The following is a 25,872-nucleotide window of genomic DNA, read 5'->3' as shown; positions in this document are numbered from 1 at the left end:
CGGCGGCACGAATATTGCTGTATTTAGGATTGCAAGTTCGCCATTACTTCTAAGCTCCTAGCCATGAACTTTCAGCTTGGCAGGGCGCTTCAGTTTTGTACCTTCGAATCGTGCCTGACTACAATAATACTTTGCAACACATGCTTTGTTAGAATAGTTGAAAAGCACAAACTTTTAATGTATATTCGAACTGATACTCGTAGTTTGAGTTGAACAATTACTTGACTAAAGTTTTATTATAATCTAATACTTTGTAGCATATGCTATGCTAGATAATATCAAACCTACAATTTGAACAGTTTATTTCTGAGGCCAATTTATATTCTAGAGAACTGTGAATTTGTAAGGTTATTGCAGAAGTCAATGTAGATTCTAGAAAACTGTGAATTTGTAAAGCTTATAGCTGAGGTCAATTTGCATTCTAGAGAACTGTGAATTTGAAAAGCTCATAGCTGAGGCCAAAGCTTTCTGAAATTTTAAAATGTTTATAGAAAGGAAATGAGTGAAGGACGAATATCAACAGGAACATCCATACAATTAATTCAGCTACTAAAATTACTCTGTGAACAGTAGACCTCGCGCTCAGTAAGTTACATTCACCTGTTGTTGTGTTTTCTTAAAAATTAATAAATAATTTATCAATTTAAAATGTCTAGAAAAAATTCTAAATAAACATAGAGCTTTCTGTCCTATCGTACCATGGCGTGTCGTCCCGGAATGTGAGTGTGAGCACTGTTATCAGTCTGGCTGCAACTGTCTACAACGTTGATAGAAAGATACATTTTCAAGATGTTCGATGTTTTTGAACGGGTAGTATTATAGTCCACTAGACAGCTGTTTTATGATGAATAATTCTATAGTCTGATTTTTACTCTAATATTGGCGTATGAAGGAGGCTCCTTTTTCCTTTTATATTATCCTTGAAATGGAAAATTTCCAAAAACCTCGTATATACGTCGACGCGAAATTCAAAAAGGAACATACCTGTCAAATTTCATGAAAATCTATTACCGCGTTTTGCCGTAAATGCGCAACATATAAACATTTAATCATCAAGAGAAATGCCAAATCGTCGACTTGAATCTTAGACCTCACTTCGCTCGGTCAATTAATCTCAGTACAACAATCGAACACTCCAATTTTTTCAAGTATCTTCTCCATCTATTTCTTTCAATTTTAGAACCCCATTCAAGAAGAATAGTTAGTATCATATTGTATGACGCATAAATAAATTAATATAATACAGAGTGAAAGGATTATCATCATATTACATGGCGCATAAATAAATGAGTTAAAGTACCGTGAAACAACACGCTTCACATTGATTCAGTTACAGCGAATTTATGGTGTTGATAATAAGTAATACAAATGGGAGGTAACCGATAAACCCCCATTACTTTCTAGTTCAAAAAACGCGATTTGGAGTTGCGAATGCATAGCCAATAATTTGCATTAATACGGGGGATGAATGAAACCCTGACCAAAAGATTCAAACTATAATGAATTCGCACTGAATAACAGCCCTCAAGAGGGATTCAGTTAAAGTATCATCGTTGAAAAAGTACTGATAGAGTTTTTTGCACGCGAAGCGACTTCAAATAACAGAGACGGGAGACTCCACGCTGTAATACCGGTTTTCATGAATGGTCGGTCCCTATAGATAGAACAAAATGCCAGCAGCTATACAAGCGTCGGTATGACTCAATAGAATTCTCCAGTTTCACCCCTACCCCAACCACAGGCAATGCCGCGCTAATAATTCAATTTTTCTCACCCTTTGCTTCTAGCAAACCTGTGCTTTTACAATATCAAACCTACAATTTGAACAGTTTATTTCTGAGGCCAATTTATATTCTAGAGAACTGTGAATTTGTAAGGTTATTGCAGAAGTCAATGTAGATTCTAGAAAACTGTGAATTTGTAAAGCTTATAGCTGAGGTCAATTTTCATTCTAGAGAACTGTGAATTTGAAAAGCTTATGGCTGAGGCCAAAGCTTTCTGAAATTTTAAAATGTTTATAGAAAGGAAATGAGTAAAGGAGGAGTATCAACAGGAACATCCATACAATTAATTCAGCTACTAAAATTACTAGTAGTTCTGTGAACAGTAGACCTCGCGCTCAGTAAGTTACATTCACCTGTTGTGTTTTCTTAAAAATTAATAAATAATTCATCAATTTAAAATGTCTAGAAAAAATCCTAAATAAACATAGAGCTTTCTGTCCTATCGTACCATGACATGTCGTCCCGGAATGTGAGTGTGAGCACTGTTATCAGTCTGGCTGCAACTGTCTACAACGTTGATGGAAAGATACATTTTCAAGATGTTCGATGTTTTTGAACGGGTAGTATTATAGTCCACTAGACAGCTGTTTTATGATGAATAATTCTATAGTCTGATTTTTACTCTAATATTGGCGTATGAAGGAGGCTCCTTTTTCCTTTTATATTATCCTTGAAATGAAAAATTTCCAAAAACCTCGTATATACGTCGACGCGAAATTCAAAAAGGAACATACCTGTCAAATTTCATGAAAATCTATTACCGCGTTTCGCCGTAAATGCGCAACATATAAACATTTAAACATTAAGAGAAATGCCAAACCGTCGACTTGAACCTTAGACCTCACTTCGCTCGGTCAATTAACCTCAGTACAACAATTGAACACTCCAATTTTTTCAAGTATCTTCTCCATCTATTTCTTTCAATTTTAGAACCCCATTCAAGAAGAATAGTTAGCATCATATTATATGACGCATAAATAAATTAATATAATACAGAGTGAAAGAATTATCATCATATTACATGGCGCATAAATAAATGAGTTAAAGTACCGTGAAACAACACGCTTTACATTGATTCAGTTACAGCGAATTTATGGTGTTGATAATAAGTAATACAAATGGGAGGTCACCGATAAACCCCCATTACTTTCTAGTTCGAAAAACGCGATTTGGAGATACTTGCGAATGCATAGCCAATTTGCATTAATACGGGGGATGAATGAGACCCTGACCAAAAGATTCAAACTATTATAAATTCCCACTGAATAACAGCCCTCAAGAGGGATTCAGTTAAAGTATCATCGTTGAAAAAGTACTGATAGAGTTTTTTGCACGCGAAGCGACTTCAAATAACAGAGACGGGAGACTCCACGCTGTAATACCGGTTTTCATGAATGGTCGGTCCCTATAGATAGAACAAAATGCCAGCAGCTATACAAGCGTCGGTATGACTCAATAGAATTCTCCAGTTTCACCCCTACCCCAACCACAGGCAATGCCGCGCTAATAATTCAATTTTTCTCACCCTTTGCTTCTAGCAAACCTGTGCTTTTACAATATCAAACCTACAATTTGAACAGTTTAGTGCTGAGGTCAATTTAGATTCTAGAGAACTGTGAATTTGAACGGCTTATTGCAGAGGTCAATTTGAATTCTAGAGAGTTGTGAATTGGAAAAGCTCATTACTGAGGTAAATTTAAATTATAGAGAGCTGTAAATATGTAAAGGTTATTGCAGAGGTCAATTTGAATTCTAGAGAGTTGTGAATTGGAGAAGCTTATTACTAAAGTGAATTTAAATTATAGAGAGTTGTGAATTGGAGAAGCTTATTACTGAAGTAAATTTAAATTATAGAGAGCTGTGAATATGTAAAGGGTATTGCAGAGGTAATTTGAATTCTAGAGAGTTGTGAATTGGAAAAGCTCATTACTGAGGTAAATTTAAATTATAAAGAGCTGTGAATATGTAAAGGTTATTGCTGAGGTCAATTTAGATTCTGGAAAACTGTTAATTTGTAAAGGTTATTGCAGAGGTCAATTTGAATTCTAGAGAGTTGTTAATTGGAGAAGCTTATTACTGAAGTAAATTTAAATTATAGAGAGTTGTGAATTGGAGAAGCTTATTACCGAGGTAAATTTAAATTATAGTGAGCTGTGAATATGTAAAGGTTATTGCAGAGGTCAATTTGAATTCTAGAGAACTGTGAATTGGAAAAGCTAATAGCTGGGGCTAATTTTAAAGATTGGTTGCTGCAAGGATGGAAAGAATAGTGTTATTATTGGCGATGCTTTTACACCTCTGCAGTTGATTTGAATTTTGCAGGAGTGGAATTCTTTCGAGGTCATCGATGAATTTCAGGTATTCATGAGATATACAATGACATGGAAAGCACAGTGAGTTGAAGAGAATCATTTTTCTGCACAAAGAATTTGAAGAGTTGGAACAGTTGATAATGATTCTGTACTTTATCTTTCATGGTAGTGTATTTGAATATAATTATCTTGTATATGAATAATTAGGTAACAATTGAACTGGAATATTATGGCTCTGTATTACATGCTTCAGGGATCTAAATGTAATTTTCTCAAGATATTTTTTTAATCTCTATATATGAAAATGAATGTCTGTTTGTGTGTTAGTTTGTTTGTTTGTATATTCCCTATATTATGGCTCTGTATTACATGCTTCAGGGATCTGAGTGTAATTTTCTCAAGATATTTTTAATCTCTATATATGAAAATGAATGTCTGTTTGTGTGTTATATTGTTTGTTAGTTTGTTTGTTTCCTATAGACACGAAAACTACTTGACAAAACGGCATGAAACTTTGGGAATATGTTGTGTGAATATTGGGGATGGTTTTTGACCAGAAAATTAAATAGGGGAGCTAATAATAATTATATATTAATCCATTTTACAAACCTATGTTTTCGAAATTGATACATGATAAGAATAAAAAGACACATAGGAAGAGGATGAAGGAAATGAAGTTGAGAAAAGTTACTAGGAGAGAGAACAAATATTATAAATTATTGGGAAGCAGAGAAAACTGATAGCAGGATGTGGATGAATAACAAGAAGAAAATGAGAATCTGAGTTCAAGGAAATAGCAATAAGAAGAAGAGGTAAAAGGAGGATGGAGGGGAAGAAATCGTAGAATAAGACATTATACGGTTTTGAGAAGATGAGGAAGAAGAACTAGACTGAGATGGTTAAGGAGAAGTTGAAGAATAAGATGATGATGTAGAGGAATAAGAAGAAGAAGAGAAGAAGAAGAAGAAGAAGAAGAAGAAGAAGAAGAAGAAGAAGAAGAAGAAGAAGAAGAAGAAGAAGAAGAAGAAGAAGAAGAAGAAGAAGAAGAAAGTTTAGGATAACAAAAACGGGGAAGATAGAGAAGTAATTCGATGCAAAAAAAGGCGAAAGACTAAAACCGAACGAAAGTAAACGAGCCGTATGCCTAGGTTCCAGTATTTTATTTGCAGGGTTGCATTTGAGACGGCAACATAAAGCAGTCCGGTATATCCTTAGATACAGTTACAGTGTAGTATTTATAGTCCTGGCATAAGGTACATACATACGTTCCACCGGAAAACCAGGTTTAGGAGGACACATAAATGGAGATCGATTTCAAGTAAATTTCAGCGCGCAATCTTGGGCGCTTTTCCACAGGGAATTGCAGCTGCAGTAGCAGAGAAAACTATGCTCACGATTGTTTTATTTCAGCGTTTGTTTAGTTGAGACAATCTTGGAAATATTACCTCCCGCCGAATAAACGGCAATGCGGAAAACCGATCCGGAAATGATATATGAAACGAGCCAGTTCCTTCCGATTCATTGATCACGTATTTTCTGAGTTTCCGCTTTGTGAATGGGGTATAACCACCCAACAATGATTGGGCTATTATCATGAACCGATTTGCAGTAAGTTACAAACAAGAATATCTATATTTATAAAAGAGAAATGACACTCACTCACTGACTGACTGACTGACTGACTCGCTCACTCGCAGAACTAAAAATCTACCGGACCAAAAACGTTCAAATTTGGTAGGTATGTTTAGTTGGCCCTTTAGAGGCGCACTAAGAACGGATTTGAAAAAATTCCAAAGATACGCCCAAAATCTGCGTTTTTCCAGCGTTTTCTCAGCTTTATCGAGAACAAATGAACAGAAAATGTTCAAATTTAGTACAGAAGCTTAGCTAGGGTTTAATAATGTTGTGTTAGAAGGAATTTGAAATAACGCCAAAGATACGCCCAAAATCTGCGTTTCTCCAGCGTTTTTTTGCGCTTTCTCAGCTTTATCGAGAACAAATGAACAGAAAATGTTCAAATTCACTACAGAAGCTCAGATGAGGTGTAATAATGTTGTGTTGAGAGGAATTTGAGATAACGCCAAAGATACACCCATAATTAGCGTTTTTTTGCTTTTTCTCATATTTATCGAGATAAAATGAACAGAAATTGTTCAAATTTAGTACAGAAGCTAAGCTAGGGTGTAATAATATTGTGTTAGAAGGAATTTGAAATAACGCCAAAGATACGCCCAAAATCTGCGTTTCTCCAGCGTTTTTTTGCGCTTTCTCAGCTTTATCGAGAACAAATGAACAGAAAATGTTCAAATTCACTACAGAAGCTCAGATGAGGTGTAATAATGTTGTGTTGAGAGGAATTTGAGATAACGCCAAAGATACACCCATAATTAGCGTTTTTTTGCTTTTTCTCATATTTATCGAGATAAAATGAACAGAAATTGTTCAAATTTAGTACAGAAGCTAAGCTAGGGTGTAATAATATTGTGTTAGAAGGAATTTGAAATAACGCCAAAGATACGCCCAAAATCTGCGTTTTTCCAGCGTTTTTTTTTGCGCTTTATCGAGAACAAATGAACAGAAAATGTTCAAATTCACTACAGAAGCTCAGCTGGGGTATAATAATGCTGTGTTGAAAGGCATTTGAAATAACGCCAAAGATACACCCAAGATTAGCGTTTTTTGCGTTTTCTTAGTTATTTCATCAAGTAATAGACCGAACATTTTCAAATTTGGTAAAGAGGTTTAGCTAGGGTCTAAAACTTTTGTGATGAGGTGACTTTAATATTTCATCAAATATACGCCCAAAATCTGTGTTTTTCCAACGTTTTTCTCAGCTTTTCTGCATTTTCTCAGTACTTTGACCTTCTGATGGAATATGAAGAATGCTCAAATGAAAAATGTAGGCGAGCAAAGCGAGCCCGCTGATCTCAGTTAAGGACGATCCAGTCGGGGGTCCAGGGGGCGGAGCCCCCTCGCTAGACGGATATGGCGAGCGAAGCGAGCCTGACGGCTAGTTAATAATAATTTCCCAACAAGTATTTACTTGCGTATTTCTGCCTATTTCTAATATTGTTCTGTGATATCAACCTCTGTAAAGGTGTGTACAGGTCTTATGCGTGTTCGTACGCGCATTTTTACTTTTCATCAGCTGATGCTGTGCTTATTATATTTGTATATTATTTTTTCTGTACAAATACAGATGTTATAAGCTGAACACAGCTGATGAAAAGCGGATAAGTGGCGCATAATTCTTTACTCATCTTCATGTTTATCAATACAATATTGTGATGATTGATTTTAGGAGAAATGATTTCAATAATAAATCACTTTAGGATGTGAATGGTTCCAATTCAGTTTAGATAGAAAAGCTTAAAATAGTTACAATTTCATAGATAGTATATAGTGGTTGTTACACTTCCAAGTTTTTTTGTATTGAGTATGAATATATTCAACAACCTATCCGATATTTATCTCGGACCACTCCCGTGTTTCGGATGGACACGATAATCCGTCGGTCCCGGCTGCCCAAAAAGCAGTCGTTAGGTCATGTCAGAGTCCCTGTAATTGATCAGTTTCGACCTGAAAACTCTGACACCAGACCTGAGCCAGCCAGGTCACTCGATATTATTATTATTATTATTTATTCAACAAAATCTCCTTCAATACTACACTGACCACTCTCCTTGACTTTGAAACTGCTGAGAGACCAAACTATGTTCTTCCTACAGATTTTGACAGTAGAAAAAATAATTGCAATTATTTCTGAAAAATTTTCTCGCTTTCACCACCCACTTATTCTTTGAAACAAAAAAGTTTCTAGCATGTCGAAGATGTCATGTTTTCTGCTCGAAATGTCTCGACATTGACGAACTTAATAAGTAATATTGAAAAATAAGTATAGGTCGGATAAAAATTTTATAGACAACAATAAAAAGAAGACATTCTCTCCGTTATTTTTATTTGAATCTCTCACTTATTACGACATCCATATATTCTGAAAGAAGTTATATTCAAAAGAAAAACATATTTTCACGATGTTTCAAATTTAATGAGAAAATTAATTTCCTCTCAACCCTTCAACCCTGAAAATTCTATTATTGAATTATAAATTTAAAAAAGTCATGATTTTACAACACATATTAGTCAATTTTTCGGATGGAGGGCCAAGTCTCAACCTATTCCATACACTCTACAAGATTGTCTTTTTTCTTTGAGGCTACTTTAAATATAAATATGAAATTTTCAAATTAACTTGAAAATGGCAGTAATGTCCGAAACATGTTGTGATAAAATAATTTAAAAGGGTACTGAGATTTATGTTTTATTTACTCTATAAGATGTATGGACAGCTATACACAGGGTGTCCCACGAAAGGTGTAACAGCCGAAGACAATAGATTCTGCATTAAATTTGCAACAAAAAATGCTCAGTAAAATTTTCTTAAATCGACCTTAGTTTTCGAGATATTTCGATTTTTCGATATTTTTGAAAAACGTCAATAACAGGAAACCTATCAGTCAAAATCTAATTCCAAGGACATGGTTGGGAAGAGGAAGAAATTCCAATTAGATTCATATAGTTTGTTACTTTTTCCACGTTTTTGAACTTTTTATGAGTGTTAAAACTGTTCAAAATTTGGCTTTGAACTCAACGAATGTACTTTTATCAACTTTGAACGCTCATAGAAAGTTCAAAAACGTCAAACAAAGGAACAAATTATATGAAACTTATTGTCAATTTCTTCCTCTTTCCAACCATGTCATTGGAATTAGATTTTGACTGATAGTTTTACAGTTATTGACGTTTTTAAAAAATATCGAAAAATCGAAATATCTCGAAAACTAAGGTCGATATAAGAAAATTTTACTGGACATTTTTTGTTGCAAATTTAATGTTGAATCCATGAATTTCGGCTGTTACAACTTTCGTGGGACACCCTGTATATATATCCTCCAAATACCGCTCTAACCGCTGACCGATCTCTGATCTTTTATTGCACAAAAAAAAAAATAGAATAAAACAACAATAGAATAGACACAGCCTCAATAAACAATAAAAGTGAACATGATATCAAACTACTAACTTTTTGAACTAACTCATGAGCTAGCTTTCGGAACAAACCCTCAATTTCGAAATTACTATGAGCATCATTTTACAGTCAGATATAACTCTCCACTACCTTTTATTGATTACTCATGGGACGATCCATTTCAAAATGGCGAAATGGTCAGCTGACTGTCAGGGAAGACTGAGCACTTTATTACAGAAGGTAATGGCGGCAGAGAGCCTCACGCTAGGCCATCAATAAGAAGTAAAATATTAGGAGAGTCCTAACGAGTCAACCCCTTCCTCCACTGGAGTCTTATTCGAAGCAGAGAACTCATGAAATGAAAAAATTCTTTATTAGGCGGAGTTAGGACTTTTAAGTCCTCTCTACCACTCAAACTAATGTCATCTAGAGGACTCGACAAGACTCGTTGATTCAATTTATTTCATCTAAAATCATTTGACATGAAAAAACATAAGTTAGAAAAAATTGTAGAAAACTCGTTAAGAGAGAGACATCAAGTCTACTCGTCTTACTCACATTTGAAGGTAACTTTACTCGCCTAATGTATTCGAAGACTCGATACTTACACAAGAATAAATTAATAGAATTATTTTTATTTTTTTCAAACATCTTTATTGCCCATAAAAACAAAATACAAAATAAAAACTTACAAAAGAAATATTCTAGATTATAATATTATGCTATTTTACAAATAAATTAAAATTAGTCTACATGGCACCACCCAGCAAGGGCAAAACCCTGACCGCAGAGTGAGAGTATCAGCTGTTTAGACAATATAAAAATTTATTAACTAATAATCAAAGCTACAAAAAATCGGAGTTAACAATAAATTACTAGTAATTATAATATTTGACTGATGTCGAAGAAAAATTTTTGTATCACCCACTTATTTATCTGTTCCATCCTCTATTAGAAAGAGATTCTGACAATGCATTTGGCATGATATTTATTATTTTTGAGCTAAGATACCCCAATTGTCTTCGCACTATTGTCGAAAACTCGATTATTATTACCATAATACTTATTCGAAAATGGATTTTATTTATAAGAATAAAAGTGATGGGAGAATGCTAGTGAGTCCACCCCGAGTCTAATTGACGTTTTAATTAACATTAGAGTGGATGGACAGTCCAAATGGACTCAAAGGACTGTATATTATTATATTGTAGAGGATCTGACTTATACATAAATACTAGAATCACATAGGATAGGATGGTGTAGTTGATCCATATCCTTTCAACTGTAGCTGTAGAGTGAGGTCAAAGAGGATATAAACTCTATTGTATTATTAGTTTCTATTTAACTATTTCTCTATGGTAATAATAATAATAATATCGTGTGACCTGGCTGGCTCAGGTCTGGTGTCAGAGTTTATAGTTCGCAACTGATCAATTTCAGGGCCTCTGACATGACCTAACGACTGCTTTTTAGACAGCCGGGCCCGACGGCTTAAAGTATCCATCCGAAACACGGATAAATGGTAAATTACCATTTATGTGATAAATTACATTTAAACATGGAACTATTTACTACTGAATGGAAGTGAAGATGGTTTCATCTCACATGAAGATGGTTTCAACTTAACATGAGTTGAGTTGAACATAAGTTATCACAAGTTAACATAAGTTATAATGAGTTGATATAAGTTAACATAAGTTGTGTTTCAATCAGCGATTTAAGGGAACCACTTTTCCAAGGAAGATACCAACGTAAAATGGCTGAATCTTTACAAATCAGTTAGTCGGTGAATAATTTCTAGTTAAATGTTTCAAAAATAGTGTACCATATCCTAGTGTATACAATGATTGATACAATTCAGCCAATGGATGCGATTCAGCTAAAAATGACAGGCATTCGCCCAAAACTTCTTCAAACTCGAATCACGCAAATTGAATTCAATCTACAATAAGATTTGAACTTGAATCTCCTCAATGATCTCCACAGAATCTCCATGTATCCAAGAATACATTGGAGATGACTTGACTCTCCAGAAACGACTCGACAAACTTCATACTTGAATTACATTGGAACTGACTCGACTCGCCAAAAAGGACTCGACAATCTTACTCAGGGAAATTGCAGATGACGTCACAACCACTGCTACCACTTGACCCAAGGAGGGAGGCTTCGTGCAGCATTTCATGCAAATTAAACAAGGAAGACAGTCCAAAATTAGTTTGTATCATATTGATTACACAGTTGTACCCCAAAACCACTCAACGGAACCAGTATAGCGGAACAGAAACAGGATCGATGCAGCACCACTTATTAAAAATGAATCGTATTCCTGACAATGAAACTGAAACTTAACCTTGGGAATCCATTCTTTCCCCTCACGGTTATTTCCACTTTTAAGCGGAAGGGGTAACTGAGGAGGGCTGAGGGGTAACATCCAGATGGTTTCCACTTCAAGGGGGAAAATGAAACCACCTCAAGCACAGTTGCGCTTCACATTAATTTACTGGACCCTTGAATTCACAAGGGAATGGGTTGGAGGATATTATTAGACCAACGGATCTCTCTGGGGAATAAGCTTGTATTCGTGCAAACTTTGTATATTTTATACTCGATTAATTAGCATACAACAGCTGGTGTTAATTTGTGATTGTGTGATAATAGAGGCAACCAAAATTAATTGTAGGTTACAATGCAAAACGTGGTAGTTAGTTGTGAAATATCGGGGGACCGAGCTTTGCTCTGGAGTGTAAAAGCATAGAAAATTTGCAACGAAAGATTGAATTTATAGTTTATATTTATTTATTCATTTTATCAGTCGTACAATTATTTTTACAGTTATATGAGGAGGCACAACAGGCTTATGCCCAAAACTGTCCCTTTTCAAATTTATACTACAGTCCAAATCCAAAACTAGGTTAAGCTGCTATCACTCATCAAAATAACAATTTGTTCACACTTCAAAAAACAAACACATCATCAATTACAAATAGATATACTATGAATTCGATTTACTGTGTTTGCTACAATATTTGTTAATATACTATGTACTATTCTACACTAACAGCATCTAGTTACTATTTTGGACTTTCTGAAGTAAACATGTTTTCTGAAAAAAAAATAGAAATAAACGAAAATAAGTTTCTCTGGCTGAAATTTTTCTTCTCGTGAGATCAGCTGGATGATCTCACGAGAAGAATCATGCACACGTCCACTCTCTTCCATTACGGTATCGACAGACGATAAAATTTCCAGCTGTTTTTCCAAGGACGTATTTATCCTTTTAATGTCCTTCAACAAGTTATCCAAGGGTTGAGACCTAGTGCAATCGAATCTTCATATCATAAACCTACTTTATTCCAAATTTCGTGAGAATCGTTGGAGCCGTTTATAATAGGATACTGTATTATTGACTAGCAGTAACCTGTGCTCCACAAAGGTCTAATTAAAAAGTTGAAAAAGCGAAAACTTGACGTACTGAAATCTTGAAGAATTTAAAATAGGCCTATACTATTCTCAGTGAATAAAGAATCTATATGCAAGATTTCAAGTTAATCAATTCAGCAGCTGAGTCGTGATGATGCGTCATTCGTGAATTTCCTATCCCGTACTTGTATAAGCCAATCCTTTCCTTTTTAAAAATTATAGATATCGTTGACAATATATCTGATTTCTGTCAATTCAGTTTGAATAATCTTAACACTATTATGTATAGAATTTGTATTGAAATCGTGGAGCTCCATAATAAAATAAAACGCTTTTAGTAATCTTGTTATTTCCTTTATATGATTGTTAATTTACTTGGGAATAAAGCCAAAATAATTGAATTGGAAGGTACTATATTTAGGGGACAGATAACGCAACCCCCTACCTGAATATCCCAGATTACTAAATGTAATTTCAAGTACTAACCAGACCCCCCGCTTCATTACTAAATTTCATGTTTTTTTAAAATTGTGTAGTGATGATGATTTTTACCAAGCGAGATCTATTTGGGATGTTAATATTATTTTATGTAATGAAGTGACCAATTCGAGTGATGAGTGGATCCAGAAGTGTATAAGCTTATAGAGTGAAGTTTATAGAGTGATGAGTGGATCCAGAAGAGAGAAAAGAAGAAAAATAAGAAGAAGAAGAAGAAGAAGAAGAAGAAGAAGAAGAAGAAGAAGAAGAAGAAGAAGAAGAAGTGGCTATTCCTCCCTGAGAAAACTAACGGTATAAAAATTGTGTCAGATAGTCACTTCCTCCACAAAATTCTACTAAACAACTCTAGTAAAAACAACTGAAATTAGCTCAAATAACTGGTCTAAAAACATAGAATGTAATTTCATTGAGAAATAAATTGTCTTTTGAGGACTTGGTCTAAATTTTGTTTCTAATTGTGATAACAGCCTCCACAAAATTCTACTAAACAACTCTGGTAAAAACAACTGAAATTAGCTCAAATAACTGATCTAAAAACATAGAATGTAATTTCATTTAGTAATGAATTGTCTGATGAAGATTATTTGATCTCTATTTTGCATCCTATTGTGACAACAGGAATTGTGATAATAAGTTCATGATTGAAAATTTGTTTTGTTTCAAATTATTGTAGCCTATTCATCTAAGAATAGAGAAACATTTGATTTGAAGTTTATAAACAGAATCGCAATGAAATTGCCAAGTAAATTTCCGATTAGTATTAGGATGACATGACTATTGTAATTACTACCAATATTTGGAAAAATAAATTCATCAATCCTGATTAACTAGTCCACCAAGGTAATAAAGGGGGTGATACTCTACCAGAATATATCTCTCAGGAACAATTAGACTTGATAAACTCTATTAAACACAACGAAAATTTGAGAGGGGAACATCATACCTATTATGGGATCCCCCACATTACAGGTTCATTCGGAGTGTTACATTTGCAAAAATGAATAATTTCGTATGAAACGGACAGTTTAATTGGGAAAATGTAATGTCGGGAGACCAGTTAGAACACAGCCGAAATTAACTCATCCATTCTAATTGGGTTCTGCAGATGACATTCGGTGTATTCAGTGTAGCCCTACGTGTATTCAGTTTAGTAGGCCTTCTATGCCAACTTAATCAACTGGCTGTACTTATGAGGCCAACACAATACATGGCACAATGCTACGGAACCCATTACAGTTCCAAACTATTATCAAGTTTGTGTTGTTGTTGGATTAGCTTATTTAGCTCGCAATACAGTCTTCGACTGGTTACTATTTATATCATATGAACATTTTACTATTCATAAACGTTGGAGCCTGTTAACATTATCGACTTTCTTGAGAGCAACTTTTTTTGTGGGGAATAGAAAACAAGCAACATTTTGCTATTCATATACGTTAGAGCCTGTTCACATTAGCAACTTTCTTGAGAGCAACTTTTTCTGTGAGGAATAGAAAACAAGCAACATTTTGCTATTCATATACGTTAGAGCCTGTTCACATTAGCAACTATCTTGAGAGCAACTTTTTCTGTGAGGAATAGAAAACAAGCAAAATTTTGCTATACATATACGTTAGAGCCTGTTCACATTAGCAACTTTCTTGAGAGCAACTTTTTATGTTAATAATAGGAAACAAACAACATTTTGCTATTTATATACGTTAGAGCCTGTTCACATTAGCAACTTTCTTGGGAGCAACTTTTTCTGTGAGGAATTGGAAACAAGCAAAATTTTTCTATACATATAAGCTAGAGCCTGTTCACATTATCGACTTTCTTCAGAGCAACTTTTTCTGTGAGGAATAGAAAACAAGCAACATTCTGCTATTTATATACGTTAGAGCCTGTTCACATTAGCGACTTTCTTGAGAGCAATATTCGCTAGAGCCTCTAGCGTATATGAATGGCAAAATGTTGCTTGTTTTCTATTCCTCCTTGTTTTTATTCACAGAAAAGTTAGTCTCAAGAAAGTTGCTAATGTGAACAGGAACTGCACCTGCAACTGTATTGCTCTCAAGAAAGCTGCTAATGTGAACAGGAACTGCACCTGCAACTGTATTGCTCTCAAGAAAGCTGCTAATGTGAACAGGAACTGCACCTGCAACTGTATTGCTCTCAAGAAAGCTGCTAATGTGAACAGGAACTGCACCTGCAACTGTATTGCTCTCAAGAAAGCTGCTAATGTGAACAGGAACTGCACCTGCAACTGTATTGCTCTCAAGAAAGCTGCTAATGTGAACAGGAACTGCACCTGCAACTGTATTGCTCTCAAGAAAGCTGCTAATGTGAACAGGAACTGCACCTGCAACTGTATTGCTCTCAAGAAAGCTGCTAATGTGAACAGGAACTGCACCTGCAACTGTATTGCTCTCAAGAAAGCTGCTAATGTGAACAGGAACTGCACCTGCAACTGTATTGCTCTCAAGAAAGCTGCTAATGTGAACAGGAACTGCACCTGCAACTGTATTGCTCTCAAGAAAGCTGCTAATGTGAACAGGAACTGCACCTGCAACTGTATTGCTCTCAAGAAAGCTGCTAATGTGAACAGGAACTGCACCTGCAACTGTATTACTCTCAAGAAAGCTGCTAATGTGAACAGGAACTGCACCTGCAACTGTATTGCTCTCAAGAAAGCTGCTAATGTGAACAGGAACTGCACCTGCAACTGTATTGCTCTCAAGAAAGCTGCTAATGTGAACAGGAACTGCACCTGCAACTGTATTGCTCTCAAGAAAGCTGCTAATGTGAACAGGCTCTAACGTTATCTAACAGGCTCGACGTATATGAATAAGTCGAGAGCAGCTTTTCCTGTGAATAATAGCAAAAAAAAGAAACCTTTTGCTATAGATATACGTTAGAGCTTGTTCACATTAGCAACTTTCTTGAGAGCAACTTTTTTGTGAGGAATAGAAAACAAGCGTTTCCTGTCTACTGAGCACACCGCACCTGCAACTGTTCTATTTTCTAGAGTGAATGCAGTTCATATGACTACTGTTACCCCTACACACAGATGTATAATCTTTGTAGGGGTATTCCATACATTTTCATTATAATTGTATTTATTATTGTAAATATGCATTTTCTGGAATAAATAGTATTCGAATTTGAAATTTGAATTTGTTTATATCATGCAAACATAATCGATTAACAAGAGCCTTGCTGAGTGGAGAGGATTTCTGATGGTAAATGTACAATGATGGTAATGATCAAAATATTAATTCTTGAACTAAAAATAAAATGCTTTCAATCTGACAAGGCCAGCCAAACCTAGGTTTGTGCGCTGGCAAAAGTAGAATCACACTGATATGGTTTATAAGGGAAAGGGTAAAACTTATGATCATAGAAGGAAAAAATGTACTTGAGAGAGATTTATTGATTGATTGATTAATTGCCTTTATTAGGGTGGAGTTAGGACTCCTGGTCCTCTCTACCACACAACCCTTTACAATGAGAAAAAATTACAAAAATAGATTACAAAATGAGAGAGAGAGAAACTCCAATTGCTTTCATTACAGGATTGCAGTTTCGTATTGAAAATCAAACTTCAGCTGTACTATCTATCTATAAAGGTGCGTACAGATATACGCGCCGCGAACATGAGCAATTCACTTTTAATCAGCTGACTATATATTAATATATTCTTGATATATATTAATAATATTTCCCGGCTCAATACTACAAGCAGGATATTCCTATTTGCTGACGATACAGTGGTTATTTCTACAGGTAGGGAATGGGAAGAAGTTTATGAAAATGCCACTAAAGATCTTTCCAAAATAAAAAACTGGTTTGACCATAATAACCTCACTGTGAATCTTGGCAAAACCAAGTACTTGCCAGTTGTTACAAGAAACCAACCAGACCCAGGGCTGAGACAGGTGAAAATGCACTCATGTGGGGATGTTGGATCTTTATCATGTGCTTGCGGGGTAATTGACAGAGTGGATCAATATAAATATCTGGGGGTCATTTTTGACCATCAGCTGAGTTGAGCACCACATATGCAGTGTGTCAAGCAAAGGCTACGACGGATGCTGTATGGTCTATCTCAGTTGAGCCAAGTACTTGATACCAGATTAAGTAAAAGAGTATACCATGCTTATGCACAGTCAGTGTTACAGTATGGTATCATTGTCTGGGGAGGGGTGTCATCTGCTAGCCTGGAGCCTCTCTCGGTTACCCAGCGCACTATTATAAAAAAATCTTAAAAAGAACCCAGATATCCCACATCACTGTTGTTCTCGGACTTCCCTGTGCTCAATTTAAGACAACTGTATATTAAAACACTTCTCACATATATCAGGAAACACAAAATAGAACTACTCAGCAATATTCAACATAACTATCAAACTCGACACAGAAATAACCATGGATACTCAACACCTCAATTATATCACGGAATAGAACTTAGGTCTCCTCACTATCTAGCACAAATCGTCTATAGAAATTTGCCCAATGATATCAGGGAGGCTGAGAGCTGCAGCGATGTGGTGTATAAAAGGAAGCTGTTTAAATGGTTGATTGGCATAGGTTGGGATGGAACCGAGGGCTTACTTCATTCCTATGCTTCTTAAATCTCTACAATTTAATAAATAAATTGTCACAGTCTTGAGTCCTCTTGCTCTTTTTTTTTTTTTAGCTCTTTCTTTCCATTTAAGCACTCTTCACAAATGGCCACAAAAACAGTGGTAGGGAAGTGCAATAGTCTGTAGATTGCACTCTATCATACTAGCATATAAGTTAGGTTAACTTAGTATTATGAATGTATATTATTTTGCTTATAACTATTTCAAACTTAATTTACTTTTTGTTATATTCTTGCTCATAGGAACTCTCCCCCATTCACAGATGTATAGTCTTCTTGGGGATTCCACTTTTCAATGATGGTAATGATCAAAATATTAATTCTTGAACTAAAAATAAAATGCTTTCAATCTGACAAGGCCAGCCAAACCTAGGTTTGTGCGCTGGCAAAAGTAGAATCACACTGATATGGTTTATAAGGGAAAGGGTAAAACTTATGATCATAGAAGGAAAAAATGTACTTGAGAGAGATTTATTGATTGATTGATTAATTGCCTTTATTAGGGTGGAGTTAGGACTCCTGGTCCTCTCTACCACACAACCCTTTACAATGAGAAAAAATTACAAAAATAGATTACAAAATGAGAGAGAGAGAAACTCCAATTGCGTTCATTACAGGATTGCAGTTTCGTATTGAAAATCAAACTTCAGCTGTACTATCTATCTATAAAGGTGCGTACAGATATACGCGCCGCGAACATGAGCAATTCACTTTTAATCAGCTGACTATATATTAATATATTCTTGATATATATTAATAATATTTCCCGGCTCAATACTACAAGCAGGATATTCCTATTTGCTGACGATACAGTGGTTATTTCTACAGGTAGGGAATGGGAAGAAGTTTATGAAAATGCCACTAAAGATCTTTCCAAAATAAAAAACTGGTTTGACCATAATAACCTCACTGTGAATCTTGGCAAAACCAAGTACTTGCCAGTTGTTACAAGAAACCAACCAGACCCAGGGCTGAGACAGGTGAAAATGCACTCATGTGGGGATGTTGGATCTTTATCATGTGCTTGCGGGGTAATTGACAGAGTGGATCAATATAAATATCTGGGGGTCATTTTTGACCATCAGCTGAGTTGAGCACCACATATGCAGTGTGTCAAGCAAAGGCTACGACGGATGCTGTATGGTCTATCTCAGTTGAGCCAAGTACTTGATACCAGATTAAGTAAAAGAGTATACCATGCTTATGCACAGTCAGTGTTACAGTATGGTATCATTGTCTGGGGAGGGGTGTCATCTGCTTGCCTGGAGCCTCTTGCAGTTACCCAGCGCACTATTATAAAAAAATCTTAAAAAGAACCCAGATATCCCACATCGCTGTTGTTCTCGGACTTCCCTGTGCTCAATTTAAGACAACTGTATATTAAAACACTTCTCACATATATCAGGAAACACAAAATAGAACTACTCAGCAATATTCAACATAACTATCAAACTCGACACAGAAATAACCATGGATACTCAACACCTCAATTATATCACGGAATAGAACTTAGGTCTCCTCACTATCTAGCACAAATCGTCTATAGAAATTTGCCCAATGATATCAGGGAGGCTGAGAGCTGCAGCGATGTGGTGTATAAAAGGAAGCTGTTTAAATGGTTGATTGGCATAGGTTGGGATGGAACCGAGGGCTTACTTCATTCCTATGCTTCTTAAATCTCTACAATTTAATAAATAAATTGTCACAGTCTTGAGTCCTCTTGCTCTTTTTTTTTTTTTAGCTCTTTCTTTCCATTTAAGCACTCTTCACAAATGGCCACAAAAACAGTGGTAGGGAAGTGCAATAGTCTGTAGATTGCACTCTATCATACTAGCATATAAGTTAGGTTAACTTAGTATTATGAATGTATATTATTTTGCTTATAACTATTTCAAACTTAATTTACTTTTTGTTATATTCTTGCTCATAGGAACTCTCCCCCATTCACAGATGTATAGTCTTCTTGGGGGATTCCACTTTTCAATAATGTTGCAAGTTTAAATAAAATAGTAGAGTAATTTATCTTTATATTTATTGCTTTATTGTAACTTAACTATATTTACAAATTTGTAATTTCATGTGGAAATAAATTGAATTGAATTGAATTGAATTGAATTGAATTGAATTGAATATCTGTATTTTTACAGAAACGGTAAAATACAGATATAAAAAGCATGGCATCAGCTGATTAAAAGTGAATTGGTCATGTTCGCGGCGCGTATATCTGTACGATGCTTAGCAGTACTGTATAAAGGTGTGGTGTGTACAGACTTATGAGCCACGAACACTCGCATTTCGCTTTTCATCAGCTGAAGTTATGCTTATTACATCAGTATTTTACTGTTTCTGTACGAATAAGAATAATTTTCTAACGAGTCTCTTTTCACTGAAATATTAGTGTATTCCCAAGATGATAATGTATGTAGTCTATGATAATGCAAAACATCATTCTGTACCAGTGGATAGAATAATTATCTACCATGAAGGGTTATTATACTGTACGACTATGACAAAGGCTATACACCGACCTATTAAAAAAAAATAAAAACAAACAATTTTGTAGTTTCTTTCAACTGAAATATTGATATTCCCAGAAGATTGTCTCTGATAATGTAAGACATCATTGTGAACCAGTGAAACGTTATCTACCATGAAGGGTTGTGATATTTATGACAATGACAAAGGTAGTCTACTCACCGACAGTTATTAAACAACATAAAGATGAACGGTGCGTTGTCACACGAGTTGTTCCACTATTGTCACCTGAAATAAGAAGCTGACTTGTGACACAGCATGTGTCACAGTTTGATGCTGACACAACACAGCTCCAAAGTGTGTACTGGCGAGGTTAGTGTCACAAATTTGTGGTGACACTAGACAGATCCACTGTGTATACTGATGAGGTAAGTGTCACAAATTTGTGGTGACACTGAAGAGCTTCAAAGTGTATACTGGTGAGGTTAGTGTCACTAACGATTGACACTAGAAATCTCCAAAGTGTGACATTAGGAGGTTATGCATCACTTTTCCGGAAAACCCCGATGGTAAGTCTGCGAATATTTTGTGGACGGTGTTGGCGATGGACAGAAATGGAGACGGAGGGATGAAAATCGGTGAAAACTTGGTGGAAAATCGGTGGAAAACGCGAGTGAAAGCGGCGGATCGCTTTGAAAAACGCGACGGCAAGCGATCAGACCGTCTGCGATGCCGCTCGCTACAAAAATCAATGAAAACACCCCTCGACATTCACCACCCTTGCACAAAGGAAGCTCACAGCCTGCTAATACTATAGTCACAGTTTCTTCATGATATAACTTTATTAGGTTGCGTGAACCAACAGTTTCCTATCAAAGAATCAAGTTTTATCGTCCTAGGATTGATTTACGATTCTTTCTTTCACCATCACAATTGTTTCATATCACTGTAAACTTGAGAATAGGTTTCGAAATTTTAGGGTGACCGAGGATATTCTACTTTATTGGCTTCAAGAACATCTTTTCATCTCTAGAATAATATTTATACTATTTGGCTCAGTCAGTTCATTCCAATAACTTGAAAGGATACAAAAAGAAAGCAATGAGGATGTATATGTCAAGACCCAGTTCTTTCAACATTCGTATAACAGGAAATATATACTCTTTATCATCATCTTTTACTGAAACCAGAGCTGTTCCTTCTTCTAATTGGCCATAAATGAAATTGAAAAAATTGAATTGAAAATTGAAAAATATACCTGACAATTCTGATACAAGAGAATATGAATAAATTGCAATGAACATATGACGTTGCCATTCTATCTCCTGGTAGAATGCTCCTTGAAGTACTATAGACATACTGGGATGAGAGATGTAGGGAGGCCAAGAAAGAGATGGGTACCGGAACAGGTTAATTAATAAACCTATTAATTAATAAACCAAATCCCTGAAGTGAAGATAATGGTGACCTACGACGTTCTGTACTAGTCAAGATCGTGTTCACATCCTGCTCTTTATAATTATGAAGCCTTAGGAATTCCTTTGAAACTAGCCCTTGAGGACAAAATGACGACTTTTTAGGTTTTGAACTTTTTAGGACACGAATATACGAATGAAAACTTGATAACAAAGGTAAAAATATCAACAATCACTAGCCCTTGAGAACAAAATGACGACTTTTTAGGTTTTGAACTTTTTAGGACACGAAATACGAATGAAAACTTGATGACAAAGGTAAAAATATCAACAATCACTAGCCCTTGAGGACAAAATGACGACTTTTTAGGTTTTGAACGATTTAGGACACGAATATACGAATGAAAATTTGATAACAAAGATGAAAAATATCAACAATCATCGACCTTTCACCAACCACTAGTATCGTGTGATTCACCCAAGGATAGTATATAGCTGTTCTTATATACTTGTTCTATATAAAAATCATGTTCTCAATTTCAATTTCCAATTCATTAAAACACACAAAACAAGACAAAACAAAATGACAAAGAATTACAAAACAAATAAAATACAATAAAATGTTACAAATATAAAAAAAAACATTGGCTTTGTGTTTGGGTGTGTTGGAGAAGAGAAAAAAAGAGAGGAAGATACCTAGCCAACTATGGTTTCCCATGTAATAGGCAGGCAAAGAAGAGAAGAGAGAAATGATGAGGGGAAAAAAGGAAAGGGAGAAATGAGGGGAAGGAAGAAAAACAGAGGAATATGTACTCAAAATAAAGATAAGCGAGTCCACTGAAAAATGAAAAAAAAAAACTAATGAAAAAACAATGCTGGAGCAGAAATCTTGAGTCTTATATATCTAAATGGAAGAAGAAATTACTGTATGTCCATTTTCTTATATCCAGTTTAATTTTTCCGCTGATCTTATTGTCCATGAGAAAGTGATTTGGAATAAGGTTTATTATTTTAGTACCTATGTAAATTAACTGCCTCCTTAAACATTTCTATATAGTATTTATAGTATATTAGTTCTATATACTATTCTTGTGATTCATCAACCCCTAGTACAACCATGATGATACAAGAAACATGACACCTGATACAGAACCTACAACAACCATGATACAGATCCTAGTACAGCCATGATACAAGAAACACTACACCTGATACAGAACCTAGTTTCTGTATCTTAGTGAGCATCCTATGTCTAGTGACTACCCTCAGTTGCCGGCTCTCAACCCCATCTTCCTGCCGTGGCTATAGTAGTAGCGTGTTGCCATGGCAACCAGTCCACGGCTAGTCGAATGGCCACCAAATCTCATTGTTCCAAACAGCTGTTGTACCAGACTTCCCTATCGCTACGCCCGAGAATAGGTATAGGCTAGTATATATATACTAGCTGTATAACAGCTATGTCCTTGCACTTCACACTCCCTGCTAAGGACTCACTCAGTTCATAGAAAGTGAAATATAAGAATACGGTTCTTCAGTGAAGCCATACAGAAAATATAGCATTAGAAGATATTATATCACATGGTATAGGTCGTTTATGTTCCAAATTGCGAGCCTATTACTGTCGACTACTGTCTATTATTATAGTCCAGTCAAATGATCGTTTTTGGTGATTCTCATAGAAAATAACCCTCGTGAGATGATTTCAGCCGAAATAATTTTTTTTTGTTAGGAAGGCCTTGAAAAGGTATTATAATGAAAAATTCGTATTTTGGCTGTAGGACATGATTTTCTATTTTTGGGTGTATTCCCCCTCCCACCACTAATAAATTCGAAAATTCTTGAGGAATCCTGTTCATAATGAATTGTTTTTTCACGTGATGTGTGATTTTCTATCTTTACTAGGAAAATATCCAAGTTGTATAGGGTAGAAGTGGCAAGTTTGCATAATTTTGAAAACCCCTTAAAAATACCCCTTTTATGAAAATTCGTAGCTCCGGAACAAAAATGGTAGAATCCTGTGCGACCTCTCAATTTATTGGAAATTTTATTCTGTTTAATATTGTTGAGAATGATTTTCTTGAGAAACTCAAGGTTTACGAGATAAAATGGGAAAATTGAAAAAAGTCCGAGATTTCGGGGGTTTTGGGGGTGAAGCCGTCCTCTGGCGTGTCAGCAAATTTCAGATTCGAATTCAGCGTCCCAAAATACATATAGAACCGCCGAGAAAAATTCATTCGGGACTGTTTCCTGAAAAACGACCATTTGACTGGACTATTATTGTTTTTTGGGAGTTTAAGAACGGCACAGTATGAGAGACTACCAGCGTCACATACCTTCATGAAAAATAACTACTAGGTCTATCATCTTATAGCCTCAAATTTGTAACATGAACGCCCTATACCATGAGATATTTTCTTATATCATCTTTCCTCTATAATACTATTCTCGCACTTCAACCACCCTTATAAGGACTTACTATAGTTTATAGAAAGTGAAATAAGAATAAGATTTTTCAGATAAGTATTTCTTGTCCTATAATGAGGTCCACGTTATAATGACAATGGAGAAAGATAGGAAAACAACATTGCCGATTCTTGTTCATGCCACTGCCTTCTATAGAGTATAACCATAGAGAAACAATAGCGTGAGTAGATATCCCATGGTATAGGGCGTTTATGTCGCAACTTTTACTGTTATCTCAAGCTGATAGTCCACGTAGTTCTTTCCTGTGAAGCTTTATGACTCTGGTAGTCTCTCATATTGTGCCGTTCATACACTCTTACCCGGTCAAAACAGTAAAAATCGACAATAATGGACAATAATCGGCTTGAGATAACAGTAAAAGTTGCGACATAAACGCCCTATACCATGGGATATCTACTTACGCTATTGTTTCTCTACAGTATAACTGATACCAGTATTATCTGATGTAATATTAACTTTAGGCTTCATTCTTGTTAAAAATAATAAATAGTTGTATTTTATTTGTGAAGATAATATAGTTTTCAATGATCAAATAATAGTCTACAAATGGAAATTGGAATTTGGATTTTCGTTCAATAATAATGATCAAATAATACATTTTCATAATTGACATTAGATATTTTGTTAATCAATAATATATCTAAATTGTTGAGAAACGACCTGGCAACGTTAAGGAGCTAGAAAAGGGTATCGCTACCTGCTTTATTGAATGATAGACAAGGATAGCAACTGCAATGTTAATCAGATACTGTCATTATAACTTGGGCCTCACTTTAGGGTTAGATTCGCCTCTAATGCATCTAATGCTTGGGAGCCTTTTTATAAAAAAAGCTGACAGTTTGAATAGAATCTCACTGAAAAGTGCGTGACCCGACCACGCACAAGTCACGCAACAATAGTGCGTTGCGTCACCATCACGCACAACGTGACCTTGGGAAGAATGTGGAAAATCTGCTTATTGACTTATATACCACAAAGTAAAAGGACTTACTATTTATTTCTGTGTGCTTATACTTCTCATAAGCATGTCGTTTTGCTATAGTGAGGTCCACGTTATAATGGCAGTGTTTGATTAGCAATGGTATAGCTGTCCTTGTCTATCATTCAACATAGCGGATAGCGCTATCTCTTTCTCGCTTTGCTATGTTGCCAGATCGTCTTTCAGACGAAGCAGATTTAGAAAATCATGCAGGAATAGAGAAACCAGAAGAGTCAGTGAAGCTAAGGAAAAAATAAGAAAGAGTACCTTCCTGAGGATTGATACCTTCTTTATCGAAACCTTGAAATCGTTTCAATGTACGCGTATTATAAGAGACTGAGGATATTATTGATAAAATCTTAGAAACTTTGTGAAGTTTTGTAGAAACTTCAGAAGTGAATCTTCAATGTGACATAAAGAATAAGAAAGAGTACCTCCCTATCTCCCTCATAAATGATTGATACTTCCTTTATCGAAACCTTCAAAATCGTTCCAATTTATTATATTATGAGACTGAGGATATTATTGATAAAATCTTAGAAGCTTTGTGAAGTTTTGTAGAAACTTCAGAAGTGAATCTTCAATGTGACATGGGACCTTTTTTCTTGAATACATTATTCGATGTATGTCAATATTTCATGAAAATAGTTTTACTGATTTAAAAAGTTTTGTAATTTGAATTTATTATTTGAATTTTATTACCTTGCATTCTGCCTCTTCTGCCCTGGACTCCGCCTGAACCACTCGCAGCTCCAGCTCCGACAGCTGAAACAAAAATTTTAATATTTGATAACATTTTTTTACTAAAAATGAAACTATTTCTGAAAGTATAAACTATATTTCTGAAAA

The 25,872-nt window shown here is 35.3% G+C and overlaps 1 protein-coding gene across 1 annotated transcript in view; it reads right to left on the bottom strand.

Annotated features, from left to right (window-relative positions):
- Nucleotides 1-25,872, bottom strand: part of LOC111043481 (uncharacterized protein CG43867-like) — a 157,116-nt gene that overhangs the window by 77,679 nt on the left and 53,565 nt on the right. Inside the window, exon 2 of the mRNA XM_039438193.1 lies at nucleotides 25,726-25,788. Within this exon, the coding sequence (XP_039294127.1) occupies nucleotides 25,726-25,788 (63 nt within the window). The remainder of the gene's footprint in view (nucleotides 1-25,725; nucleotides 25,789-25,872) is intronic.

Source organism: Nilaparvata lugens, chromosome 11, assembly GCF_014356525.2.
Source record: "Nilaparvata lugens isolate BPH chromosome 11, ASM1435652v1, whole genome shotgun sequence".
Taxonomy (NCBI): domain Eukaryota; kingdom Metazoa; phylum Arthropoda; class Insecta; order Hemiptera; family Delphacidae; genus Nilaparvata; species Nilaparvata lugens.
The sequence above is the reverse complement of the archived record's forward strand: the minus strand, read 5'-3'. Positions and strand labels throughout refer to the sequence as shown.